The following is a 25439-nucleotide window of genomic DNA, read 5'->3' as shown; positions in this document are numbered from 1 at the left end:
GTTGAACGGCACGCCACGTTCCTTCTCTGATGAGGGTCATTCTCATCGCAAACGACCACGACGCATAGTTTTGACGACCTTTCAGCTTCTCGATTGCGGGAAAACTAACGGCACCACCGTAGGATCGAGATGGGCCTGGACCGCCGACCCGCACGCTGTCTCTTTCGCCAGCTGTTCTGTCGCTTCCAGAATTCATCCTCGTCCTGCCTGAACCGCTCCTGTGCGCGTTCGTCCGATGATTGCTCGTTCCGTTTGAACCCGTGTTACTGCTGCTCGGATCGTCCCTCGGGATTAACGACATCTGCTTGATGAACTACTTGCTGATTTCTTGAAAAACTTTTCAGGCTGTGACCACGTTTTGCGCTGGGCCCATAACCACTTGAGAGTTAAAGGAAAAACGTGTGGTTTGGTCAAAGTCTGAAGAACAAGTGAAAATTTATTTTCGGTTTGTTATATCCATGGCTACTTAGGGTAACCAAGGATATCCAATTATCCTATAGACTACTTTGTTTCAACAATATTTTTTGGAAGAATTTTTATATGTTTTTTTTAATAGTGATATATAATTCCATTTTAGTCGTGCTGTAGCTTGTTTTGCATTGTTATCTTATAAGTTTTTGTTTTTATTTGAGTGATAGACTAAAATCGATATAATGTTTCATTTTTTTAGAAACATAGAAATGTGTTTTTTTTCTTCTGCATACTCAGAGACACTATCGAAATAGATGAGTTATTCATAATCGTTTCGTGGCCGCCTATGACGGTTTATAATTTTTTTTTTGGTCTTAAATTGTGTTTAGTGCTTAAAGTTTGTTTAGCAGTTCATAATATGAGTTTTAATTAATGGAAGTTTTAGTGTTTGTTACGTTCAGAGCAGAGAAAGCAAAATATTCCGATGACTCCAGAATTAAGAAAAGCTTCTGTAACACTAGGTTATTTTCCTGAATGAGATTCTTAGGGTCAGAACTAAGAATACCTTTTCATTATTGCAAACACGACTAATCAATAAATAAATATTTATAATAGGTAGTCTGCTTTTGGGTTTTGTGATCTTCGATTCCCAATAGTTGTCTCGGCATCAAACTAGGGTCCAGTTCTCAATATTTATGCAGTCAGGAAATTAATTTATTAATTACCTTATTATCGCTAGATTGTGTTTCTCGTTAATAAATCGTTCAAAGTGTCATTACTACTTTATTCCTCAAAAGACTCTTGCAATTTCTTTGTTTGTTCTGCAGTGTATAATGTTGTGGTTCCATGTTTCTATCTAGCCCGGATTAAAGACTCACAAAAAAAAACAAAAGTCAATGTATTGTCTTGTACTTAGGGTGGTCAGATATTTGATTGCTACCCACATGAACGAAATTATCGTAGGACAATATAAATTCAAGAAATTTTTTTATTACTGTTTCAAAGAACGTAAGTCTTTGATCATTCAAAGCTTCACATTTTTCATAATGAATCCTTGAAATTCAACATGATAGTTATTGATACGACATGTATATACGCGCGTTCAGGTTTTCTTTTCAAATACACTTTTATAATACTAAAATTTTAACATTTAAGGTACACCGGGGCAAGTGCAAACGGTTTTCACCATAGTTCAACTTTCACATGTCCTAGAAAAATATGTAAATCTTCAAAAATTATCAATTATCGTTCGTTGCATCATTAAAATGGTTCTCAACAAATTCCCGTAGAAAGTGAAAAATTAAAAATTGTTGGTAAAAAATAACGGCACTTTTGTGAAAAAATTTCTAAGTTTGCACTTGCCCCGTTTATGGGGGCAAGTGCAAACGCAATGCTTTTTCCAAACTTATTCAAAGATGCGTCAGTGTATCGTTACTTAAACGAATTTAATACATGTTCCGGTATGTTTTATCAACTTTTTTTTATGTATTTGCTGTTTTTCTGCTATATTAATTACTTTTTGGAACTTCAGTTTTGCTGACTGTTATTTGAAGCAAAAGACCTTCATTTGCCAAGGCATTACGGAATTTTGAATATCCGCTTCAGATACAACACTTTGGATACCCTTTCTGACCACTCTAATATAATGCTGAACCATTTTTGAGATGATTTTTTTAATGTCTGATGTTACATGGCTTAAAGGTGCGTTTGCACTTACCCCGGTAGAATCGTTTGCACTTGCCCCGCAGTGGGGGTTGACAGGAGTGAATATTATTTTCACAATTTTTAGGGTCTACTGAAAATTTATCATAAATTTTCTGCTTTCATCTGAATATCAGTCCCAAACACGCACCTTTCGACGAAAAATCGGATTTGAATGCCCTTTTTTGTAGCCAAAAAAAGCAAAACAAAAACACACTTTTCATGTCTAGTACGTACTTGAATTCGTGTGTAATCAAACAGTGCCGTGTTTTTAGTGAATAATTGAAAGAAAGTTCAGTTTATCTATGTAAGATTGTTGGTTTGGACAACAACAACAACTTCTAGAAGAAGAAATATTTTTTAATTTTTTTGTAACAGAGGAAAGTTGATCGTTTGCACTTGCCCCGAGTTTGCACTTGCCCCGGTGTACCTTAGTTAGTTATATTGTCTTGAGGAAAATAGGAGAACAGGATGCTTAAAATCAGATCACACTGGTCAAAAAGTGTCTCCAGATCACATCCTTTTACCCACTTCCCACAATAAAATTATTTGCTAGGATGCAGAGGTAACCTCGGTCCTAAAGCACGAATTATTTCTTTCATCCCTTTCTCTCTTTTCCAATCTATCTATTGACTACTTGGACGTGGCCGGCGCCGTTATTGATGATTAAAGAGAGAGCATCAGTTTTGGGCATTGTGAATGTGCTGTCAGACCCAGACACCATTCATTTGACCTTTGAACAAAATTGGTGGCCTCGGTCAATCACGGAGTAGCAACCATTGGCGATGTGGAATTCGTTCTACTGAGCCACGCCTGCGATCATGGGATTCGAAATGCATTTTATTCAATACAATTGTTATATCAATAAAGAGTTTCTGTAAAGTATACTGAGGAAGTTCAACGGCATTGTTCAATATTATATAATACTCAAAAATCAAAATAAAGCATTTCGGGTTCAATGTTTAAAGGTGGATGTGAGTAGTCAATCAAGCTAAGCTAAGCTAAGTTAAGCCCTGTATAATTTTTTGAACTGTTAATCTGATAATCGAACGAAGCTCAAAGTTGTCTTGCAATTTGCAAAGAAAGAAAACGGCAACAAAGACACCACATCCTCGCATCCTACTTCAATTTCTCAAGGGACACCTGTGATATTCCACCAGCATGGCACACAAATGAATGTTCAAAAACGCTTTTATTTCACTATTTTAAACAGACTTTTCTATTTAAAAATAAAAAAAAAATCATGAAGTATACATTCGAGATATTTTTATATAGGCAATTACACAGAGAGTGCGGAAATAAATCAAAATTATCACATTTTGTTTATATTGTTTGTTGTTCTAACAGTTTCACTTATTACACAGGGGATCAACCGCGGGTTAGAGTATTGCAGCTAAATGTATGTTTTTAGGTGAGATGGGATGAGATGTCTTCAAATTTTGATGTTCAACTATTTGGATGTCTTTGTTTTGGAAAAAAATGGTTGCTCTAACACTGAGAGGCTAAAAATTTAAATTAAGAAAAAAAGAACATTCCGACTTTTCTCCAATTGTAACCTGTTTGTCCGATAAGTTTACGCCAACACTAGTGTTACTAATAATTTGACTTTCTGGTGCCATATTTGTCTTACAGGCAGGCTGGCGGAGCAGAATTTTAATGTTGATTTTGATTGAGGTACCTTACATTTTTTTTGTTTGTTTATTTGGTGAATTCGAAAAGCATTTTCTATTCGACACTGACGACATATGTATGAAGAAACTTAAATGAAGATTCGGAAATACGAGTGATTGCATATTAACTGTTTGATGTAGTTTGGTTGGTATAAAGTTAAATCGCGGAAGTCTTACTTCTCTGACGTTCGATAAACTATATAATCTGAACCTGGAAAGTCTGGCTTACATGGTTGAACCGAAAGTATGTGCTTTGATTGAAACAGACCAAACAGATATTTTTTCTTTCGCTAGTCTTCGGAAATGATAAAAATTGATAAAAACATTACAAATCTTTTTATCATTGATTTAATTTTTACATTCAGCATTTAAGCCATAACTGGTTTCGTAGCGTTTGTTCATCATGTACCGTTTCTCTAGTATTCTTGGCATAAAAGAATGTTTCCTTCCATCTCTGCCTGGAGCCGATTAATTATTTTTTGTCTTTTTTATACTCTACATTTCGCATATTCAACGTTGTCAAGATATCATCTTGTAGATCAAGTTGTTTTTGCTTGCTCTTTTTTCCTTACTAAATACACTCACATCAGAAAGGGATTCTGTTTATCTTAGCACTTACATATAATGTATATATTATACTTATGAGTACTTATTTGCTATATGTAAATCCTTGTTCTTTACTTAATTTGTTCTCTAGAGAATTGTTTGTTTGTTTTTTTTTGTTCTGCGATCCATTAGAGAAAGTTCAACATCTACATGCATAATGAGTGTTTTTGTTTTCTAATACTATCTTGATGCTTGTGGTTGTTCTAATCTGCTTTCCGAAACGGACCGAACGCGGGCGCAAAGCGCAGAGGGTATTTTAAATGCTGACTTAAACCTCCAACTGTTTGGATGCTTGCTGTATGATGAACGGTTCGCTCCACATCCGCCTCAAGTCGCCCTGTAATTGAAAAAGTTGGTTGTGTAAATCGATTAAAGCAGAGATGATACCTACTATTGTTTAAAACATATTGTATTAAATCATTTTTTCCGTTTCAACCTTGGAAAAAATCTGTTATTGAAAACCTCAACTAAAAAAATGAATAGATTCCCGTAGTAAATCGAAACTAATTCGAGCTCTTTTGATCAAATTTCCATCTGAGAAACCGCTCGATTAAAATCTTGAATCGTACAAATTTGGGATACTCTTACTGACAGAGAATTTCAATGTTTTTTGACAGCATATTCCAGGTGGATTTTTCGGAAATCAGGACATGCAGAAAAAAAATCAGGATTTTTCAGGATACCGCTCATTTTGATAAGCTTGCATAAATATTGGTGGACTTCAAATCAAAGTTGGTTAGAGGTAGCTGAATCGAAGAAAATGCGTCGAGCCAAATAAAGGGTATAGTTTTGGATATTGTTTTGCTCGCCCAAAGACAACAAGACATGCAGAGCAAACTCGACGACCTCACCGAAAGCTCCAAGGCAGCAGGTCTCAAAATCAATGTCGGAAAGACCAAGTCGATGGAAATCAACACAGAAAATCGTTCCGATTTCGTGGTAGCTGGACAACAGGTTGAGAAAGTGGAGTGCTTCCAGTATCTTGGCAGCCAGATTACGCCTGATGGTGGTACCAAGAAGGACATCGAAACCCGGATCAGAAAAGCCCGATTTGCGTTTGCGATCTCTCTACGAACCAAAATCCGAATCTTCAACTCAAACGTCAAATCCTTATTGTTGTACGGATGCGGAACTTGGTGCACATATGCGGTGACGAGTGACGACACGAAAACTGCATGTTTTTGTGAACCGCTGCCTGTGGAACATCATACGCGCTTGGTTGCCTGGCAACTGGATCTCACTGGATCTGTTATTGAAAACGTCAACTAAAAAAATCAATAGATCCCCGTAAATCAAAACTAATTCGAGCGCTTTTGATCAAATTTCCATCTGGGAAACCGCTCGATTAAAATCTTGAATCGTACAAATTTGGGATACTCTTACTGACAGAGAATTTCAATGTTTTTTGGCAACAGATTACAGGTGGATTTTTCGGAAATCAGGACATGCAGAAAAAAAAATCAGGATTTGTTGTAAGCAGTATTCATGATTTTGTGAAAATTTTTGGTGAGTTTGCTCAAAATTTTGTATATTCAAATTTGTTGGAAGATTTAGTTGGAAACTTTCTTTATAATTTCATAGTAGCCGGTGTTGGTGACGCTACTTGAGGATTTTTTTTTGCTGGAGCAGAGTTTTTGCTAGGTGTAGTTGCAGGCGTCGTTAAGCGCCATCGCGGGCGTCGTGATCCGCCATTGTGGACGCCGTGTTTGGCGGTTTCTTTGTTGTTTTTGGTTGGCGAGGAATTTGTTTGATTCAGTGGTGGGCAACAGTTTAAATTTGCCATCAATTGTTTAGCAGGCTTTGATAGTCATGTCGATGTTTGGCACTATTGACCCATTTGTTCCGGGAACGTCGTTTTCCAACTACGTTGAAAGATTGGAATATTTCTTTTCTTCCAATAATATTGGAGAGGAAAAAAAGAAGGACATTTTCTTAGGGTTTTGTGGAATGGTAGTGTTTGACGAAATCAAACTTCTGTTTCCGGCGGTCGATCTCAAAACTTTGTCTTATGAGAAAATTACAAAGAAACTTAAGGAGAGATATGACAAGAAAGATTCGGAACTTCAGGCTTATGTTCGATTTAGGAACCGGAAGCAGGGTCCGTCAGAATCGAATGAAAATTTTATATTAGCAGTTAGACTGTTGGCTGAGGCTTGCGAGTTTGATGGTTATCGCGATCGAGCCATAAGGAATCAACTTGTTATCGGAATCCAGGATAAGGAATTAAAAAAGCGTTTATTCAATGAAGAAAATCTAACTTTGAAAACGGCAGAGCGGATGATCAAAAATTCAGAGAGGATTTTTGATCATGAAAAATTCATTGATGTTGAGAACATAAACTATGTTAAATACAGACTGGGAGATCGGTTCAGTAGATTTGATGCTAGAACATTTGATGGACGTATGCCTCAAAGAGACAGATCGTGCAGTAGGGAGAACATGAGATGGAATAGATCAAGATCCCGTGGTAATGCAAATGGTAGAGGAAGATACGCGAATTTTAAGTGCAATTATTGTGGAGAGCTAGGCCATGTTTGGAAATCATGCTTTGAGCGCAAGAAGGATCAGAGAAACAAAGTAAATTTTGTCGACGTAAAGCCTAAGGAGGGACAGAAGGATTATTTATTTACATAGTATTCCGTCTCACGACATAACTTGACGAACATAATTCCTAAAATTCACTCGGTTCATAGCAACCGTTCTCCAATTTCTCGGGCACCCCACGTTCGCCAGATCACGCTCCACTTGGTCTAACCACCTCGCTCGTTGCGCCCCCGCTCGTCTTGTTCCTACCGGATTCGTAGCGAACACCTGTTTTGCAGGACAGTCGTCCGGCATTCTCGCAACATGTCCCGCCCAGCGTATCCGGCCAGCTTTCACCACCTTCTGGATACTGGGTTCGCCGTAGAGGCGCGCGAGCTCGTGGTTCATCCTTCGCCTCCACACTCCGTTCTCCTGTACGCCGCCAAAGATGGTTCTTAACACTCGTCGCTCGAATACTCCGAGTGTACGCAGGTCCTCATCGAGCAATATCCATGTCTCGTGCCCGTAGAGAACAACCGGTCTAATGAGCGTCATATACAGGTTACACTTCGTGCGAGGGCTAAGTCTTCTCGACCGCAGTTGCTTGTGGAGTCCATAGTAGGCACGACTTCCGCTGATTATTCGCCTCCGGATCTCACGGCTGGTGTCATTGTCTGCGGTCACCAGTGAGCCGAGATAGACAAAGTCTTCGACTATCTCCAGCTCGTCGCCGTCGATCGTGACCTTGTTATTACTGGACAAGCGGGTTCGGTCGGTCTCGGATCCGCAGGCCAGCATGTACTTCGTCTTGGACGTATTAATCATCAACCCAATCCTTCCTGCCTCGCGTTTCAGTTTGCGGTAGATCTCCTCCACCGCCGCAGATGATCTGCCGACTATATCAATGTCATCGGCAAAGCAGATAAGTTGACTGGATCTGTTGAAAATCGTGCCCCGCATTTCGCCCACCGCTCGTCGAATAACACCTTCTAGCGCCACGTTGAACATCATGCAGGATAGACCATCACCTTGTCGAAGCCCCCTGCGCGATTCGAATGAACTCGACAATTCACCCGAAATCCGCACACAGCACTGCGTTCCATCCATCGTCGCCTTGATCAGTCTGATCAGCTTCCCGGAAAAGCCGTTCTCGTCCATGATTTTCCATAGCTCGTTACGGTCGATCGTGTCGTATGCGGCTTTGAAGTCGATGAATAGATGATGCGTAGGGACTTGGTGTTCACGGCATTTTTGGAGGATTTGCCGCAATGTGAATATCTGGTCCGTCGTAGACCGTCCCTCCATGAAGCCGGCCTGATGACTTCCCACGAATCTGTTTGCTTGTGGCGTTAGGCGGCGGAGTAGGATTCGGGACAACACTTTGTAGGCGGCATTGAGGACAGTGATCGCTCGGTAGTTCTCACAGTCCAATTTGTCGCCCTTCTTGTAGATGGGGCATATTACCCCCTCCTTCCACTCCTCCGGTAGCTGTTCTATGTCCCAGATCCGGATTATCAACCGATGTAGGCAATCGGCCAACCTGTCCGGGCCCATTTTGATGAGTTCAGCTGCGATGCCATCCTTCCCAGCCGACTTGTTTCTATTCAGCTGGCGAATGGCTTCCTTAACTTCACTCATCGTTGGGAGTGGCTCCTCTTCGTCGTTGGCTACGCCGGCGATGTACCTTCCCCCACCGTCTTGATCTCCTGCATGTGCGCCGTTCAGGTGTTCATCGAAGTGCTGCTTCCACCTTTTGATCACCTCACGATTGTCCGTCAGGATACCCCCGTCCTTATCCCGGCACATTTCGGCTTGCGGCACGAAGCCTTTGCGGGATGCGTTGAGTTTCTGATAGAACTTTCGTGTTTCTTGGGAACGATGCAGCTGCTCCAGCTCCTGGAGCTCCTCCTCCTCCAGGCGGCGCTTTTTCTCCTGGAAAAGTCGGACTCGCTGCCTCTTCCGCTGTCGGTGATTTTCCACATTTCGACGGGTGCCTCTTTGCACTACTGCCGCCCGCGCGGCATTTTCTTCGTCCATCACCCTCCTACACTCATCGTCGAACCAGTCGTTCCGTCGAGATCGCTCCACATAACCGATGACGTTCTCCGCCGCACTGTTGATGGCTGTTTTGATGGTATCCCAACAGTCCTCGAGAGGGGCTTCGTCAAGCTCGCCCTCTGCCGGCAGCGCTGCTTCGACCGATTGCGCGTAGTCTGCCGCGACCTCAGGTTGCTTCAGTCGCGCGATGTTTAACCGAGGCGGGCGCCGGTTTCGCTTGTTGTTCACTACGGAGAGTTTTGGGCGCATCTTCACCATCACCAGATAATGGTCCGACTCGATGTTGGCGCCCCGACAGGATCTGACGTCGATGATGTCCGAAAAGTGCCGGCTGTCGATCAAAACGTGGTCGATCTGTGATTGCGTTTGGTATGGTGATCTCCAGGTGTACTTGTGTGGGAGGCGGTGCTGAAAAAAGGTACTACGTACGGCCATTCGTTTGGAGGCGGCGAAATCAATAAGTCTGAGGCCGTTTTCATTGGTCAGCTGGTGCGCGCTGAACCTTCCAATTGTCGGTTTAAATTCCTCCTCCTGGCCGACCTGAGCATTGAAATCCCCGATGACGATCTTGATATCATGTTTTGGGCAACGGTCGTATTCACGCTCCAGCTGCGCGTAGAATTCGTCTTTGTCGTCACCGGTACTTCCGAGGTGAGGGCTGTGCACGTTGATGATGCTGATGTTGAAGAACCGGCCCTTGATTCTCAACCGGCACATTCGTGAGTTGATCGGCCACCATCCGATCACGCGCTTTTGCATCTTTCCCATCACTATAAAAGCTGTTCCAAGCTCGTGTGTGTTGCCGCAGCTCTGGTAGATGGCACGACCATCTGGATACGTTCGCACCGTGGAGCCCTTCCAGCATACCTCCTGCAGCGCTACGATGTCGAATTTGCGGCTCTTCAATTCGTTGGAGAGCACGTGGGTACTGCCCACAAAATTTAGAGATCGGCAGTTCCATGTTCCAAGTTTCCAATCGCTAGTCCCTTTTCGTCGCGTGGGTCTTTGCCGATTTCCATCCGAAATTTGTTGTTCGTTATTCGTTGCTTATGTTTTTTTAGTAGTCACAGGCTCGCAAGGCCCGCAGCTAACCCCACTATCTCGCAGGAGGACCGTCGTGATGTTGCTGTTTTGGGTCCCGAACACCACCAGGACGCTGTTGCACTCCGCACGCCGCCCCTAACATGGAGAACAGACGCGTACGAAGCCCCCTAACTCATTCTGCATGCGACCAAAGCATCCACCGGGGTTGGGTACCCGATCTCCGCTAAGGTTGCTCGCACCCCAGCTAGTACCACGGGGAGGTAGAGAATCGGAGTTGCAGACAAGAGGTGATATGACCACTACCCGAGGGTTGGGTGTATGGGGTCTCGAGTTGCACATTGTCTACTTCACTAGCCAGATGGGACAGAAGGATGTGCACGATTATTTTAAGCGGTTGAGAGTGGATTACAGCAGCAGTGAAGAGTCAGATAGCCTTAGGGGCGCATGTGGTCTTGGCCCACAGGGGGCAGATCAGAGTAGCGAGAACTGAACCTAGGCGCAATGTGGCGTTTCAGTTTAGGCATGCAACCGAGGAGTCGAGAGAGGGGAATTCGAGGGCGCCTGGAATCAATGGATCCAAGAGGCGTCGTGAGGAATCAGAAGAAGAAGAGGAGTTCCGAGGTTTTCCTTCATCTCCAAGTCAACCCCCTCCCGCCAGAAATGAGATGCATCCTGGACGAATGTTGAATTTTGAAGAACCTTTGGAATCGTCGGTGATAAGAAAATCCTTGAGAAGAAGGAAGTTGCTGAAACACAGTGATTATATATATATTTCTAATTTTAAAATTTTTTGGATCAATTCTTTTAGATGGAAGTTTTTCTTGCATTAGTTGTTTTTAATTGTAAATCCAGTAGTTATTAATATTCGTAATCTTGAAAGGGTGAGAATTGTTAGGAACCCAATTTTAAGTTCCAAAGTTTTTGCGTATAACCGTTTAGCTCTCTAAAACAAAACAATGGTTTTTGCGAAGTAGGTTCGTGTTTTGCAGTTTTCACGATTTGTACCTAGGAAGTTTACTTGTGAAATAAAAGTGATTTTCTCGGTCTATTTGTTCCTGGGCCCTACTGAGAGTAAGTAACAATTTTAAGTCTTGTGACCTTTATCCGAAAACAGTCTTATTTTAAACACACCACAAAACAGAGGTCCTGAAAACAAAACCGATTTCACCGCAAACTTGCAGGATTACAGTCTGATCTTGTGGCACTATGAAATCAAAGCTCGAAATCAAGTATTCGAGCAAGAAAATCGAAGATCGGCTATATTGGGCTTGGTGGACTTCAAATCAAAGTTGCTTAGAGGTAGCTGAACCGAAGAAAATGCGTCGAGCCAAAAAAAGGGTATAGTTTTGGATATTGTTTTGCTAGCTCAAAGACAACAAGACATGCAGAGCAAACTCGACGACCTCACCGAAAGCTCCAAGGCAGCAGGTCTCAAAATCAATGTCGGAAAGACCAAGTCGATGGAAATCAACACAGAAAATCGTTCCGATTTCGTGGTAGCTGGACAACAGGTTGAGAAAGTGTATCTTGGTAGCCAGATTACGCCTGATGGTGGTACCAAGAAGGACATCGAAACCCGGATCAGAAAAGCCCGATTTGCGTTTGCGATCTCTCTACGAACCAAAATCCGAATCTTCAACTCAAACGTCAAATCCTTATTGTTGTACGGATGCGGAACATGGTGCACATATGCGGTGACGACACGAAAACTGCATGTTTTTGTGAATCGCTGCCTGCGGAACATCATACGCGCTTGGTTGCCTGGCAACTGGATCTCACTGGATCGCCGGTGTCGCGTTAGAAATCGAGATTCGGGAACGTAAGTGGAGATGGATTGGGCACACGCTGCGAGGAGATGAAAACGAGATTTGTAGAGAGGCGCTCGACTGGAATCCAGATGGGCATTGAAGAAGAGGCAGGCCCAGAAGCTCGTGGCGGCGTAGTCTAGCCGCTGAAATCCGCACAGTTGACGAGAATTTTGGCTGGCAGCAAGTGGAGACGCTGGCTCCGGATCGCCAGCAGTGGAGATCTGTTATCTCAGCCCTATGCGTCGGTCAATCGGCGCCGGACCCTTAGGTAGGTAGGTAGGTAAAAAAAACGGTGGGTCACACGATCTTCGAAACTCAAAGTCCGAAAGAGGATGAATGTCCATGATAAGTAGGTGAAATTTCAATTTCAGGAAGACCCACCGAAATTGTAGAACTGCGAAGTCCAGATTGCACAGCGTATTCGTTAAAAACACACAAATTTAAATGAAGAGTACAAATGATCTTACTGTGAAACCCCCATTTTCAAGGTTCATCTAGCGCTACCTAGCTTCTGGATCCGTCAGTTGTGCTAGCGATTGTTCGACATCGTTTGCCAATGTAACATTTATAGAACCTTTGATAGGTGTGAGAGCAGAGAAGAAAAATACTAGAATGCCAGACTCACCTTCAGATATGCCATGGTCAACAGAGGTAGCAATGTGAACGGTACTAGGTACAGCAGTGCAGGTTGAGCTGCCTTGAATACTTCCGAGCTAACGGTGGCGGTTAGTAAACCGAGGAAATAACTGAAATTTGAATAGTTATGAGATTAAAAATCAATGTACACCGTAGGCAAAACATTTGAACTTACCCTAATAAGGAACAATGGAAATAAGTAAGTCTAGAACCGACTCCTCTCGGTGGTGGAACGCCCGCTTCGGCCGTCTGGGTGCACTGAGATTTTTTGTACGCGTCGTAACGCAGCACGAAACACAGCAACAGGCCGGGCATTACAATGTCGCCCAGACCGAGCATCGAGAAGTGTCCGCTGTTGTGAATGCTAGGAAATACCAGCTTTCCGGGGAGATTCAACTTGGGCGGTTCCCTTACGATACCGCCGAGATTCAGCTTTCGTGCGACGATTCCAACCGGATTATCCGCCGGTCGGGTTGCTACCTTAACCATGACGTTTGTGCTAAAAATGTACGACGAAAAGAACACCCAGAACACATCGTAGATGAGCAGCCCGGTCAGCAGCAACGTGGACACCTTGAGACTGGGCAATCGGACGAAGGCTATGAACGCTACACAAAGGCCCATGCCCATGGCATCCATGAGCAACCAGTGTCCGGTCAGAACCCAGATGCAGACTATGGATACGGCCAGCGAGAAGCTGAACAGTTCGGCTGCCGTGAAGCGTCCACAAACGCCGAACGATATCCGATTGCCATCGGAACATGGCCGTATGATGTACTGACACATAGGGAGGAGTAGAAAGGCCAGGGCAACGGTGGCAATAACTGGAATGCAACAGAGAAAAAGTTGTATTCGAAAACTTTAGGGTTCCGATAAAAAAAAATTTATTACTTACTGGCTGTACAGACGGCAAAAAGCATTTGCATGGAGTCGAAGAAGAAAAACATAACCAATAGAGAGATGGAGGCTCCCAGCGGAAGACACAGGGCGTGCATCGTGTCCAGCGTTGCAAATTTATCTAAAAAATACAGAAAAAAAAAAACAAAAAGTTTTCATATTTTCACACGAAAGACAATCTTTGCCAAACTCACTCTGTTCCGGTTGTACCGGTTCCCCGGTGAGGAGGTTGTTCATGCTTTCGCTCTGCCGTTTCTTCTCCTTCTCGCGCTGTTCCTGTTCCATGTTCAGACTGCGAAAGCTCCCGTACACGATCAGCAGCATCGAGATGAGACAGGTCGAGACGCGGGACGAATCCATCACGGTGTAGGAGGACCACTGCTGCTGCTGCGATTGTTGTTGCTGAAGAAAATCGTCTTGCTGCGAACCGGCGCCAAATCCTTCCGACATGGCGACTCGGCAATTGAAACCCTCGAAAGAGTTTTGCTTGGTGCGCGGTTTGGTTTCGGGGAATTTCTCCTCGCCCTAGGTATGCCTCTCCGAAGCCGGTAGAACGGAAGATTCCTTCCGGTCCGGTGTTCAGGAAGCAGCTACGAACAACGTGGCCACGTGTGGGACGTTATATTTCTAAGGTGCGACACTACGAAGTTGGCACAGGCGTGTCCAAAAAGCGCTCAGGCGCTTTTCGCCTTTAAGCTGCATTTGAAGTACATTGCCTCGAAGGTATAGATCGGGTCGAATTCAGACAAGCTGGGAATAAATAAAGTTAAATTTTAAATCTACTATCGGCTATCAAGGTTTCCAAATAAGTATTGTTAATCAAAACATTCGGTGATGAAATATCTATGTTGTTGAATTTGGTAATAAGAATCGAGCATACTGCAAAGTAATGCGTGTCATTGTGAAAAGTGTTGATAACCTGCTATCTCTTAACATATTCAGTCCAAAAGTGTCGAATTGTCAAATTTTCGAAGATGATGGAAAGTATTAGAGAAACATGAGCTATCAAAGAAAGAACATATGCCGTAAATATCATGAATTTTTCGAAAAAGATATTACGGCTCACCGGCAGGACTTGAAACCGCAATCTCCACTCCAGTACAACGGCGCTTTAGGCAATTTCACCACGGTGAACATGATGAAATCGACCGACACGAGTGTCGGTCAACGAGCTCTGCCGATCAACTGCTGGCTGGACCTTCTATCGAAACACCATCCGTGATCTTTTTTTACACTATTGATCTCTCTTGTTTCTCTATAACCACTACCCAGAGATACCAATGTGCCTGATTTTTCAGGCATTGCCTGATTTTTCGGGACTCTGCCTGATAACCTGATAAGCCATTGAATTTCCCTGATCTTTGAAAATATGCCTGATTTTGCCTGATTTTTGCGAATGTAATGAAAAATGGGTAGTAAGGAACTGGAGTAGGTACCATAGCTGAAGTGAAAAGTGAAAATGTGGCTGAATCAAAGCGACCGAAAGATTCCCTTTAATTCTTATTTAAAAAAGGGAATAAAAGAGAGTTTTTCGACCGCTTTGATGCAGTAAAATTATTAAGTGGGGCGATGACCAAAAAAAAAAGTTCATCACTTTGAGCGAAATTTCCGTTACTTTAACGATGCCTGATTTTTATTTTGCCAGCTCCCTGATTTTTGAAAATGAATATTGGCAACCCTGCCACTACCTCACCCCATCGACTCGGGATTTTATCCGAGCCAGCACATGCTGCAGTCTGCACATGGTCGATTGCTTCGGGTTTGCCGCAACTTACGGTCTACGGTCAGATAAAAAAGCAATCAGTGCTACTCAAGGTTCTTTAAATATTTCTTTCTTTGATAGCTCATGTTTCTTTAATACTGTCTATCACCTTCAAAAATTTGATTATTTTCAGGTACAAAGATGTACCGAGACGAATTCATACGTCATAACATTAGTATTGTGTCGAATTGTCTATTGTTTGTAAATGTTTTTGACAGCTCAATTTCAAAAATCTTTCTTCTACGATATTTAGCTTTTGAATAAACTTCAATATGCATTACAAAATTTAATATTTACGTACATATTTCAATGCTTAAGTTCGCAAACAAGTTAAAATATGCAATAAGTTATTTTCCCATCAGCTCTCGTTTTTCGAATTAAGATTTAGTTCATAGAATCAAACTATGTTTTGAACCTCAGTCAAACTTAATTTTTAATTTGAAAAAAGAATCATGCACCACATTATGTGGTTTGGAAAAAATTGGAAATTTCAAAATTTGTACCTTTTAAATCTAGTATTACTTTGGTTTGCTGTCTGTGGTCTGACCGCCCCAAATTTGTATGGGAAATTTCAAGCTAGTGAAATGTTATGCGCTGCAGGCTTAAATTGATCCTATGTCTAGTACAAGGTCTCATGCCAAATTTGGGCCAGATCGGATCACGGGAAGGGGTCGCCTAAAGTTTGTATGGGATTTTGAGACATTTTGTTCCGGAGGAACATGAAAATCCAGTTTTTCATGAATAACTTTGGCCCCCTTCGGGCGATTTCTTCGGAAAACAGTTTTTCTTAAAGCCTAAACTATGACAAATATCTCATCCGGTGACATTATTTCAATTCGACTTATGATACAAAAGTAATTAGACTTCATAAATTGGGTAACCTTTTATCAGGGTGCTATTCATGGTCAATGTAATAGTTAAGAAATGTGATTAAAAAAATCGGGGATCAAATTCTCTCATAGTTGCATTTTTACGATACTTTTTCCGATTCATTTCATTTTTTTTATTTTACTTTTGTTTTTTTTATTAGGTATATTTTTGAAGAATGTTTTGGAAGCCCTTGCACCAACTTATCATAATGACTAATTTACAGAATCCAACTCCAGATGAGTTCCCGCCCTCTCATTTTCATTTATCGGCAGTGCTGCCAGAACCAACGGAAAGTTGAAAATAAATACATCTGCCATGTAACAAGGTTCTGCTTCGAAGCAAAAGAAAGAATGAGAAATACGGTGGTTGGAGCACAAAAGAACATTATTTCCACGACTTTACTGCTACAAAAAGTTGCTAGACTCCTAGATTGTTTAAGAGAATTAAGAACGAAAGAAGTTATTTCTTACAGAGAAAAATTGAAATGTTTATGTTGATTTGATTGGGAAACGACGCACGAACGAACCAACATGAAAAATCCATAATGCCAGGAAACCAAAAAGAGGTCTTGTTTCGAACCGGCAGCTGGATGGATAAAAAACCTAAAAAAAACGGACAAAACAGAAAAAAATGAACCGGCAGCTCTGTTGCTCTCGGTTTGAGTTTGACACAACGACCGATGGTAACTCACGCGATGGGAGCGAGAGAAAATCGAGAAAATCAACAACAGAGTATTGGTGGGGTAGGGTGGGTGGTTGGCTCGTTGGTTGGTAGCAAGTTGAAGTCACAGAGACCAGTCAGCCAGTTCAGTCAGAAGCGCAAGAAAAAGTATCGAGTGGAGATTGTTGGCGAAATTTGTGAATTTCACGTCCAATTCACGGATAGGAAAAGTGCAAAAAAGGCGTAGTTTTGTTTTTCACTGAAGGTTTACTTGTTTGCGGAGCGTAAAACGTGTGCTGGGGCCTGGAATATTCACACTCGGCAAGAGAAGGTTGGATTGTGCAATTTCGAGGTTGCTGACGACACGGAAGAATGTCAAACAACAACTTCATGTTCCGGATTGACCTATCTGGGCTGTCGACTTTCGTTTGGTGCTGATCTGTTTATATCGGGAACAACATTGTAGAAGTGAGCTGACTGTTTGACGGAATTCTATTAAGATTGAACGCGCAAAATAATGTTTTCCATCTTTCAACAGAGCCTCAGCTGATGGTGTTGCGAACAGTAGCTGCTTGATTGTGGTGGTTGTGTGAAGACCATCAGCAAGTTACATAAACTTCCATTCGACGACGACGTTGGAACATTTCGCTTGGAAACCAAACCCCCTTTTAACAGTGTTGATTTGGGCCCCAAGTGGATAAAATCGGGTCGACAGTTTCTGAAGGTCATTGGACTTGGACTTTGAACATCCCTGCTGGATTACCATTTGTATTCCGAAACTAGGAAAGTTCGATGACGGCTTTTGTTGGCTGTAGCTAGAATGATAAGCTAGTTGTCATTCGTCGCACACAGCTACGAGATTACCGGTTGTGGTCTATTGTGAGCTGTTATCGGATAAACAAGAGGGGCAGAAATCTCGAAAACCTTTTCGCCTGATCGTCAATCAAGGCCAATATTTGCATCAAGAGCAAACAAAAGATGCACGACGAAGCGCACGAGTGACGTCATTCTTTGTTGCTATCGGACGCTCGACGCCGCGGTCTGAAACAAGTCTAGGCAAAAGTAATGACAACGTTGTTCCTTCCACAACACCGGGACCGGTTTGGTGGTTGGAACATTGTCGACAGCTAAGTGTATCCTGTAACGAAAATTAATAGTTATAAGTCCGCACTTCACAACCGGCCACGGGTCCTTCTATGATGGATTCATCTAGCGGTGCGTTTATACGCACCATCGAGTGGGACATGATGGACAAGCGCAAATTTTTCCCTCTATCAATGCTGAGCTCCTTTTCGGTGCGCTGTGCGTTATTTCCGCTGACCGTGATCAAAACGCAACTGCAGGTTAGTAAAGTGTTAATCCCTATGAGTCATGGCATTGTTTTTTTTAAATTAAAATTGAGTCTGTTAAAAGTAAGCTACAAGCAAAAAAAGATTTTTCAACTGGTTAATCATCAATCATATATCGATAACAAAGACCGTGAATGTGATACAGATCAGATTGCAAACTGCTTTTTAGTGTCTGTGAGTAAACTGGATTCAAGATAGGCTGTTTTTAGATTTTTACTGTTATGTGGTGACTACCCCAACAATGACTAACTATCATATCATTTCCACATAGTTTTTAAAATTTTTAAATTTTTTACAAAATTATTTGTGAGATCATTTTGATCCTCCAGTTTACAAACGAATTAAAATAGAGGGTTTTAGCTTATTCTTAAATTTAAATATATCTTCTTTTCAGGATTCCAGATTTCAAACTAAATTTTAGATTCAGATTTCATATTTTAATACAGATTGAAAATTCAAATTTCAGATCGAGATATCAGATTCATGTTTCAAGTACAGAATTTAGATTAAAATATCAAATTCTGATTTCACTTCGATGTTATAGATTCAGATTTTCAGATTATTTTTTTTTTTAAGATTTAAACTTAAGTTTGAATTTCAAATCCAGATTTCAGAACTCATACCAATTTCAGATATCAGATTAAGAATTAAGAATAAGATAAAGTATAGATTAAATAATAAGATAAAGTATAGATTTCTTATTTATTTAGATTTCAGATTTCAGATTCGGATTTCAGATTCAGATTTCAGATTCAGATTTCAGATTCAGATTTCAGATTCAGATTCAGATTTCAGATTCAGATTCAGATTTCAGATTCAGATTTCAGCCTTCAGATTTCAGCTTTTAGATTTCAGATTCAGATTTCAGATTCAGATTCAGATTTTAGATTCAGATTTCAGATTCTCATTTCAGATTCAGATTTCAGATTCAGTTTTCAGATTCAGATTTCAGATTCAGATTCAGATTCAGGTTTCCGATTCAGATTGCAGATTCAGATTTCAGATTCAGATTTCAGATTAAGATTTCAAATTCAGATTTCAGAATCAGATTTTATATTTTGATTCATATTTCAGTTTTAGATTCCAGATTTCAAATTAAGATTCAGATTCAGATTTTAAATTCCGAGTTATATACCAAATGAAAGATTTCTGGGTTAAAGCAATACAATCTCACTGTACTATTTTAAGGATCTCCTTCTATTAATTGAACCAATAACGAAGCCGGCCAAGTCCACGTGGTCGACAGAGGGGAAGGAATTGCAGCACGTGTGATGATTTGTGCTGCGGAGACCAGCTGTAAGCCATCTCTCCGCAAATCCCACGCTGAGTGTTAGGGGGAAACGGTAATGAGGCTTGGACATCACCTTGGTAAGCGATGTGGCCACGAAAAGCCTATACTTCCTGAGCTTCTGAAAGTTTCGTAATGAAATTATTATTGTGTACTATGATAAAATATTCAGATTCGGTAAAATACTATGTTAGTCAATGCTTTGAAATTCTTGGACTTCTTATATTTGAACTTTTTGAAAGCTTCCAACTGGTTTACCCCTAGCTAAGCCCTCATTAAAACTTTGGACATTTGTTATGAAATTCCTTACTTCAAACTACTTACTTCTCTGTAATATATCAGATCAATTCATTTACGATCTCCATAATGGAATATTGGGGTGAATATTTAAAAAAAATCTCACTTTGTAATAGATCTTTGCATAATGCCTTAGCGAGATTGCTTTAATGTAGTTATTTTATACTTTTAGGCTGTATTGTTTAAATTTTTTACTATTTTTGATTAATCTAGCTACAAGAACACAAAATTGTGAACATATCAAAAACAGCAATCAAAAACAGTTAAAAAATATATTGCATCGTATCTATACAAACACCATCGTAATTCATTTGATTTATTGTATACAGACATCTCGAAAATAACACAGGACTACAAAATTCACATTTTTCCGATGTGACAAGAATTTCATAGCTGATTTTTACCAATGCTGGACGCAGAATCCAAATAAGCAGAAAGTTGTTCCTTATTGCTTTAATTTTTGAGAGTTAAAGTTAATTTTAAAAAATTGTGGAAATTACTTTTTTAAAGCATTGTATCTCTGAAACTCTGAAATCTCATCTCGGAAAAATTTTAATCCTTGATAGAATAAAGGATTATAAAATCGATACAAAATCCACTTTTATTTTTATGTAAGTTCTTTAGTTTATCATTTATCAATGATGGATTTTACTTAAAACTGTTACGGAATTTTCAAAACTAAACTAAAATAAGTAATGATAGACCGAATCTAACAGAAGATTCGAATTCAAAACACCATATTCTGCCTAAATCAATTATTGAAAGAAACAGAGACCAAAAAAAGCTGTTGCCCTGTGTTATTTAGAAAGAGTTATTCCTATGAGAGTTTTGTAGCTGCCTTGAAAAGTATTAAGCAAAGGATCTTCTTAAAATATAGTTCACGAGTATTTCATGAAATTTTTAATAAAACTCCATTTATACCACAGATGAATAGCTGTAGAAGCTCGAATAAATCAATTCTGAAACCTGTGTAAATCAAATGCTATCATTCAAACAAGCCGTTGAAAACTGATGAGAAACAGTGCGTTGTAAAAAGTAACAAATCAACTTCATTACAAAAACAGTTTTTTATAAACTGGTAAATTTAATAAATTTCAGCTGTTACATTGTCTTTCATATTTTTATTATTAAAATGGCATCTCAGAAAACTAGTAGATGCGCATTTATTTATTTTAACACACATATTTTCAAACTAGAAAAGAAAAATATACATGCAGAATATTTAAGCACTGACCATACTGACTAGACACTTGATTTCGTTTTCTGGATAATTTTTCCAACAGTACGCAATGTCGATTTTAGAGTGCGCATCGGTCGATTTGAAGAAATGCTATCCCAGTTAGGAAATGCCACCCAACTTTAAAAATAAAACACGCAATTTCTACGATAAAATCGGGCTAAACAGAAACATTTTTCCTACAGGGCATTTTTTGTCGAATTTTTCAGGTTTGCCACCTGCTGTCGATATTGCAAACCTTCAAAATCTGACAACAACAGACAGAAAATGGTTGAATTTTTGTTCTAAGTGTCATGTCAGTGTGGTCAGTGATTTAAGGCTACGTCAGTTCAGTTTTAAATGAGTTTTAGAATAGATATTATTGTTTTAGAATGATTAAAAATGCGCACAATTAGGGCTGTTTACGGTATCACGAATGTATAACGTCGTTGAGATTTTCACACAAGATTCAGGTTAGCTTTAACACATGTTCATCTGAGCTTATGCTTACAAAACTTGTTAAAAGTTGAGTTGTTGCAGAGATCTATTCTAATACATGATTAATCCCACCGCAGGTTCAGTACAAAAACGACGTCTACAAGGGCATGATCGATGCCGGGTTCAAAATCTATCGAAACGAGGGCGTCCCGGGACTCTATCGAGGCTTCTGGATCTCCTCGGTACAGATAGTATCCGGGGTGTTCTACATTAGCACGTATGAAGGAGTGCGCCACGTGCTCACCCAACAGGGGTCCAGCCAACGGACAAAGTCTCTGGTGGCCGGCGGATGTGCCTCGCTGGTCGGCCAGACCATAATTGTGCCTTTCGACGTGATATCACAGCACGCGATGGTCCTCGGAATGAGCGGAGCAGCCGGAAAGGGATCCAGCGTAAATCCTTTGGGGATTAATTTCGACAAAAGCAACAGCCGGCTCCGGATAACGGTGGACATTGCACGGGAAATCGTCCGGAGGGATGGATTCAAGGGATTCTACCGGGGGTACACGGCCAGCTTGATGGCCTACGTTCCGAATTCGGCCCTCTGGTGGGCATTCTATCATCTCTACCAGGACGAGATGCTTAGGGTATGTCCGCCGTGGGTCTCGCTACTGTTTGTGCAATGTGTGGCCGGCAGTTTAGGTGGATTTACCACCACGGTCATCACCAATCCGCTGGACATCGTAAGGGCCCGGTTACAGGTCCAACGGCTAGACTCGATGCGGGTGGCGTTCAGCGACCTTTGGCACGAAGAACATTTCCACATGTTCTTCAAGGGTCTCACCGCACGGCTCGTTCAATCGGCCGCATTCTCCTTTAGCATTATTTTAGGCTACGAAACAATCAAGCGAGTCTCGGTAAACGAACAATACAAACATCTAATAAAGTGGTGATTTGGAAATGGCAAGAAAATACCACAACAATAATGCCGGCACAAGTCAGCTAAATTTTAAGGCCATCGGTGGCAGTGACTGTGAAAATGGTCGAAGGGTGACGCGCAAGAGTTTCAAACGAAACAAAAAAAGCCACATTGCCGGGAAAAAGATACCCGAAAAGCAACTGCTCCCCGGCCATAACAATGATAATAATTGTAATAGGCATATTTTCCGTTAGTCGGTCCGAGATGGCAATAAATTAGCTCTGTTGAACCGTGGTAGTCGCCGAGAGGCACAATTCGGGCTCTTTTGCAACTGTTAGATTTCCTCTGTTGTGGTCGTCGTCAAGAGCGTCAATTGAGCACTTATGAGAATGTATCAACACGCTTATAGCCAAAGCGTTAAGAGCCGAAATGCCCCATTGTGTAGTGATTTAAGATTCATCAACCAAAAAACTTGATACTTAGGGCACCAGATTAGTGTGAATTAGGAAGGAAGGACAGGTGTTTGGAAACCTCCATCCGACAACAATCAAGATTGTAAATAGACGAAAAAAACAACATTCAGTCAAAAACAAACTGTACTCTACCAAACCATAATGTATCCATCGAGAATTCTGTTTTTAGCTAATTGATCCTAGTTCTATTAAGTGACCCTACTTCCAGCCACTTTGTACGTTTGTACGTAGCTTCAATCTACCACTTCATTTTATTTAAAGAGAAAAACACTTCATCGAAAAGTTAATAAATACCGTGCTGGTGGTTCACATCCACATTCTAGTTCGAATTAATGTTGCCACAACCCCTAACTTTTTAAACCAACCGATCGGTTAGTCAGTCAGTCGGTATATGTTTTATAGTTTACAACAGTAATTTATTTTTATTTTATGATATGTTTTCATCTTCTGTTATAGCTAACTAGGTTTAGATTTCGTAGAAATGTTTAGCGTAGCAAACATTGTTAAACTAAGAGGAACTAATAAAAAAGCAGTTTCAACTGTCGTTATGAATTGAAGGGAATTTCTGAGCTGTAATTATATATTCACCATGCTTGTGTGTGTGGCAGCTTCAACAGTTTGTATTAGCCGTTAGATGGATTTTCGTACATTTTCGTATCATGGAAACAATAAATAAAAAACAACCACAGAATGACTGTACTTGCAACAAACAATAAAACGTGTAACAATATAAATAAATTCTTCAAAAGAAAACTAATAAATGAACATAAATATATTTTTGAGAAAGCCCCTTCTGCAAGTCGTAGAGTTAAACATAGCATGAAAATTCGAAATTTCTTCCGGAAACAAATACGATCGTAAATCGATTAACGCAATTGTTGAAACATTGATAACGTTGTAGATTACATCAGAACTAAGATTTTTATTCGAACTATAAATGAAAATGAGCAATATTTCTCTCTCTACATCGAAACTCAATTATTGTTTTTCCCTCATGCTTCGTTTTCCCTCATGCTTCTATTCGAAGCTGCAGGATGGCAGCCCTGAGATATTTCCACAACAGAATACTTTTCCTGTGTGAAATTTCCTCAGCAACCCGAATCTACCATTAGCTTTGGTGAAAATTTAGTGTGTATGATGATTGTTGCCCTAATTGTCTAAAACATATTTTTTTTTTATTACAACTACTGGCTTAACCTCTGATACATAGCTGGCCAAGTGGGTATCGAAAATGATATTAATCTATCTAACTAATATAAAACTGATACTACTGATTACAAATCGATTTCACAATCTATAAAAAACTGAGCTATTCTTTTATAAATTTGGATGTCACATTTTTTCAACAGGATTTGGATGTCAGGAACCACGCGTTTGTTCAAAAGTATCCTCCAGATGATACTCCGTTTTGCATCGAAGTTAGGGCATAGGAAAAGGAAATGATCAGGATCTGCATGTGTTGCTCCACAGTTGCACATAGCGTTTGGTATAATCCTATTTCTATGCAAGTGCGCAGGTAAACGGGAGTGATTACTGATCAGTTTTAATAAAATTATTATTTCTCTTCTGTCTAGTTGCAGCTGAAGAAACCATGGGAATGTGTTAACTTTAGTCAAAATACTATGACAAAATCGACCTTTGAGCCCAGCACACAGAATCTTCATTGAAATGAACTTTTCCTACAATGATAATTTACAAAAATAGGACCCTATTACAAAAGACGAGTCACGAGTCATTTTACTCGAGTGAGCTATTTTGGTATTACAGAAGTCGAGTCGAGTCGAATTTCAGTCGAGTAGCTCGACTGCGTCGACTGATTGAAAATTCGTGACTCAGCTGTCACGATTTACCGAGCCAAGTTTGCTTTGATCCGGTTTTTAAATTCGATCAGTTTCACTCGACTACCGTAATACGACATTTCGCTCGACTCGACAGTGACTGGAGTCGAGTCGAATTACTCGACTCGTTTTATGTAATAGGGCCCATAAATCAGGGTCTCCAGCGAGTTTCCATTTTCCGAATTACCGGGTTTTCCTGGTTTTCCCGATTGATAATTTTAATTTTCCCGATATATAATTACATAAGTACAAATTTTAATAGTCCCAACATTTATTTAAAATTTCGTTGGGATTTTTTTTTTTACAGAAAATAAAACATTAGCAGGTTGAAAAGTAAAGTTGCAAAAACATAATTCTTGTATAACCTTAATTATTTCCTGCAAAATTTTGTCAAAAATTGTCACCTTTTCCTTAGTCTTTGATAACAACTTCGTACTCTGGCTTCTGAAATTTAAAATTGAGCATGAATGAATTGAATTTTTCCGGTGCTCAAAAACGTTCAAAAATGCATTTTAAATTTTTTTGCCGAAAGCTGAAAACCAGTACCTGTAGGGGAATAATGAGAACCCCCACTGGGGCAGTATAAGCACCATTTTTCGGGGCAAGATGAGCGTTTTCTGCCGGGGAATCTAGCAGCGAATTCGACTCGATGAAGTCAACTGAATAATAGAGCTACATCTTGACTTGTTTCATCTGTCAATTTGGCCTATTGGTAAGGTGTCGGAGAGGTAATCAGTAGACTCGAGTTAGATTCCTGGTCAAGGTGATTTTTTTTTTTCATTTATCATTCATGATCGATGCATTTTGCACTAAACGGTGAGGCGTAGATTCATCAAACACAGCAGTAAGAAATTTCTTCTAGTTCTGTTAGTAGAATTCAAAGAATTAACACATGCTCATACATTATGTTTCTGGTGTTTTGTTTGACGGATGATCCTACTAGCCGTATAATATAACAATCAAAAAAATCAATCA

At 40.5% G+C, this 25439-nt stretch overlaps 2 protein-coding genes across 8 annotated transcripts in view; one reads left to right on the top strand and one right to left on the bottom strand.

The window, feature by feature from the left end:
* Window positions 1-3289: 3289 nt before the first annotated feature.
* LOC129757466 (signal peptide peptidase-like 3) overlaps window positions 3290-25439 on the bottom strand; it is a 106816-nt gene continuing 84666 nt past the window's right edge. For all 7 annotated transcript variants that reach the window (XM_055754691.1, XM_055754693.1, XM_055754692.1 and 4 more), the window contains exons 4-8: window positions 13549-14104; window positions 13353-13475; window positions 12633-13281; window positions 12447-12567; window positions 3290-4725 (exon numbers count right to left, since the gene is read on the bottom strand). In XM_055754691.1, the coding sequence (XP_055610666.1) occupies window positions 4657-4725; window positions 12447-12567; window positions 12633-13281; window positions 13353-13475; window positions 13549-13804 (1218 nt within the window). In that variant the 5' untranslated portion in view covers window positions 13805-14104 and the 3' untranslated portion in view covers window positions 3290-4656. The remainder of the gene's footprint in view (window positions 4726-12446; window positions 12568-12632; window positions 13282-13352; window positions 13476-13548; window positions 14105-25439) is intronic.
* Window positions 16774-23379, top strand: LOC129757467 (solute carrier family 25 member 44-like). Its single transcript, XM_055754699.1, has 3 exons — window positions 16774-17114; window positions 17185-17989; window positions 21372-23379. The coding sequence occupies exons 2-3, from the start codon at window positions 17843-17845 to the stop codon at window positions 22185-22187; spliced, it is 963 nt and encodes a 320-aa protein (XP_055610674.1). The 5' UTR covers window positions 16774-17114; window positions 17185-17842; the 3' UTR covers window positions 22188-23379.

This window comes from Uranotaenia lowii, chromosome 3, assembly GCF_029784155.1.
Source record: "Uranotaenia lowii strain MFRU-FL chromosome 3, ASM2978415v1, whole genome shotgun sequence".
Lineage (NCBI taxonomy): Eukaryota > Metazoa > Arthropoda > Insecta > Diptera > Culicidae > Uranotaenia > Uranotaenia lowii.
This window is presented reverse-complemented; position numbering and strand designations above follow the sequence as displayed.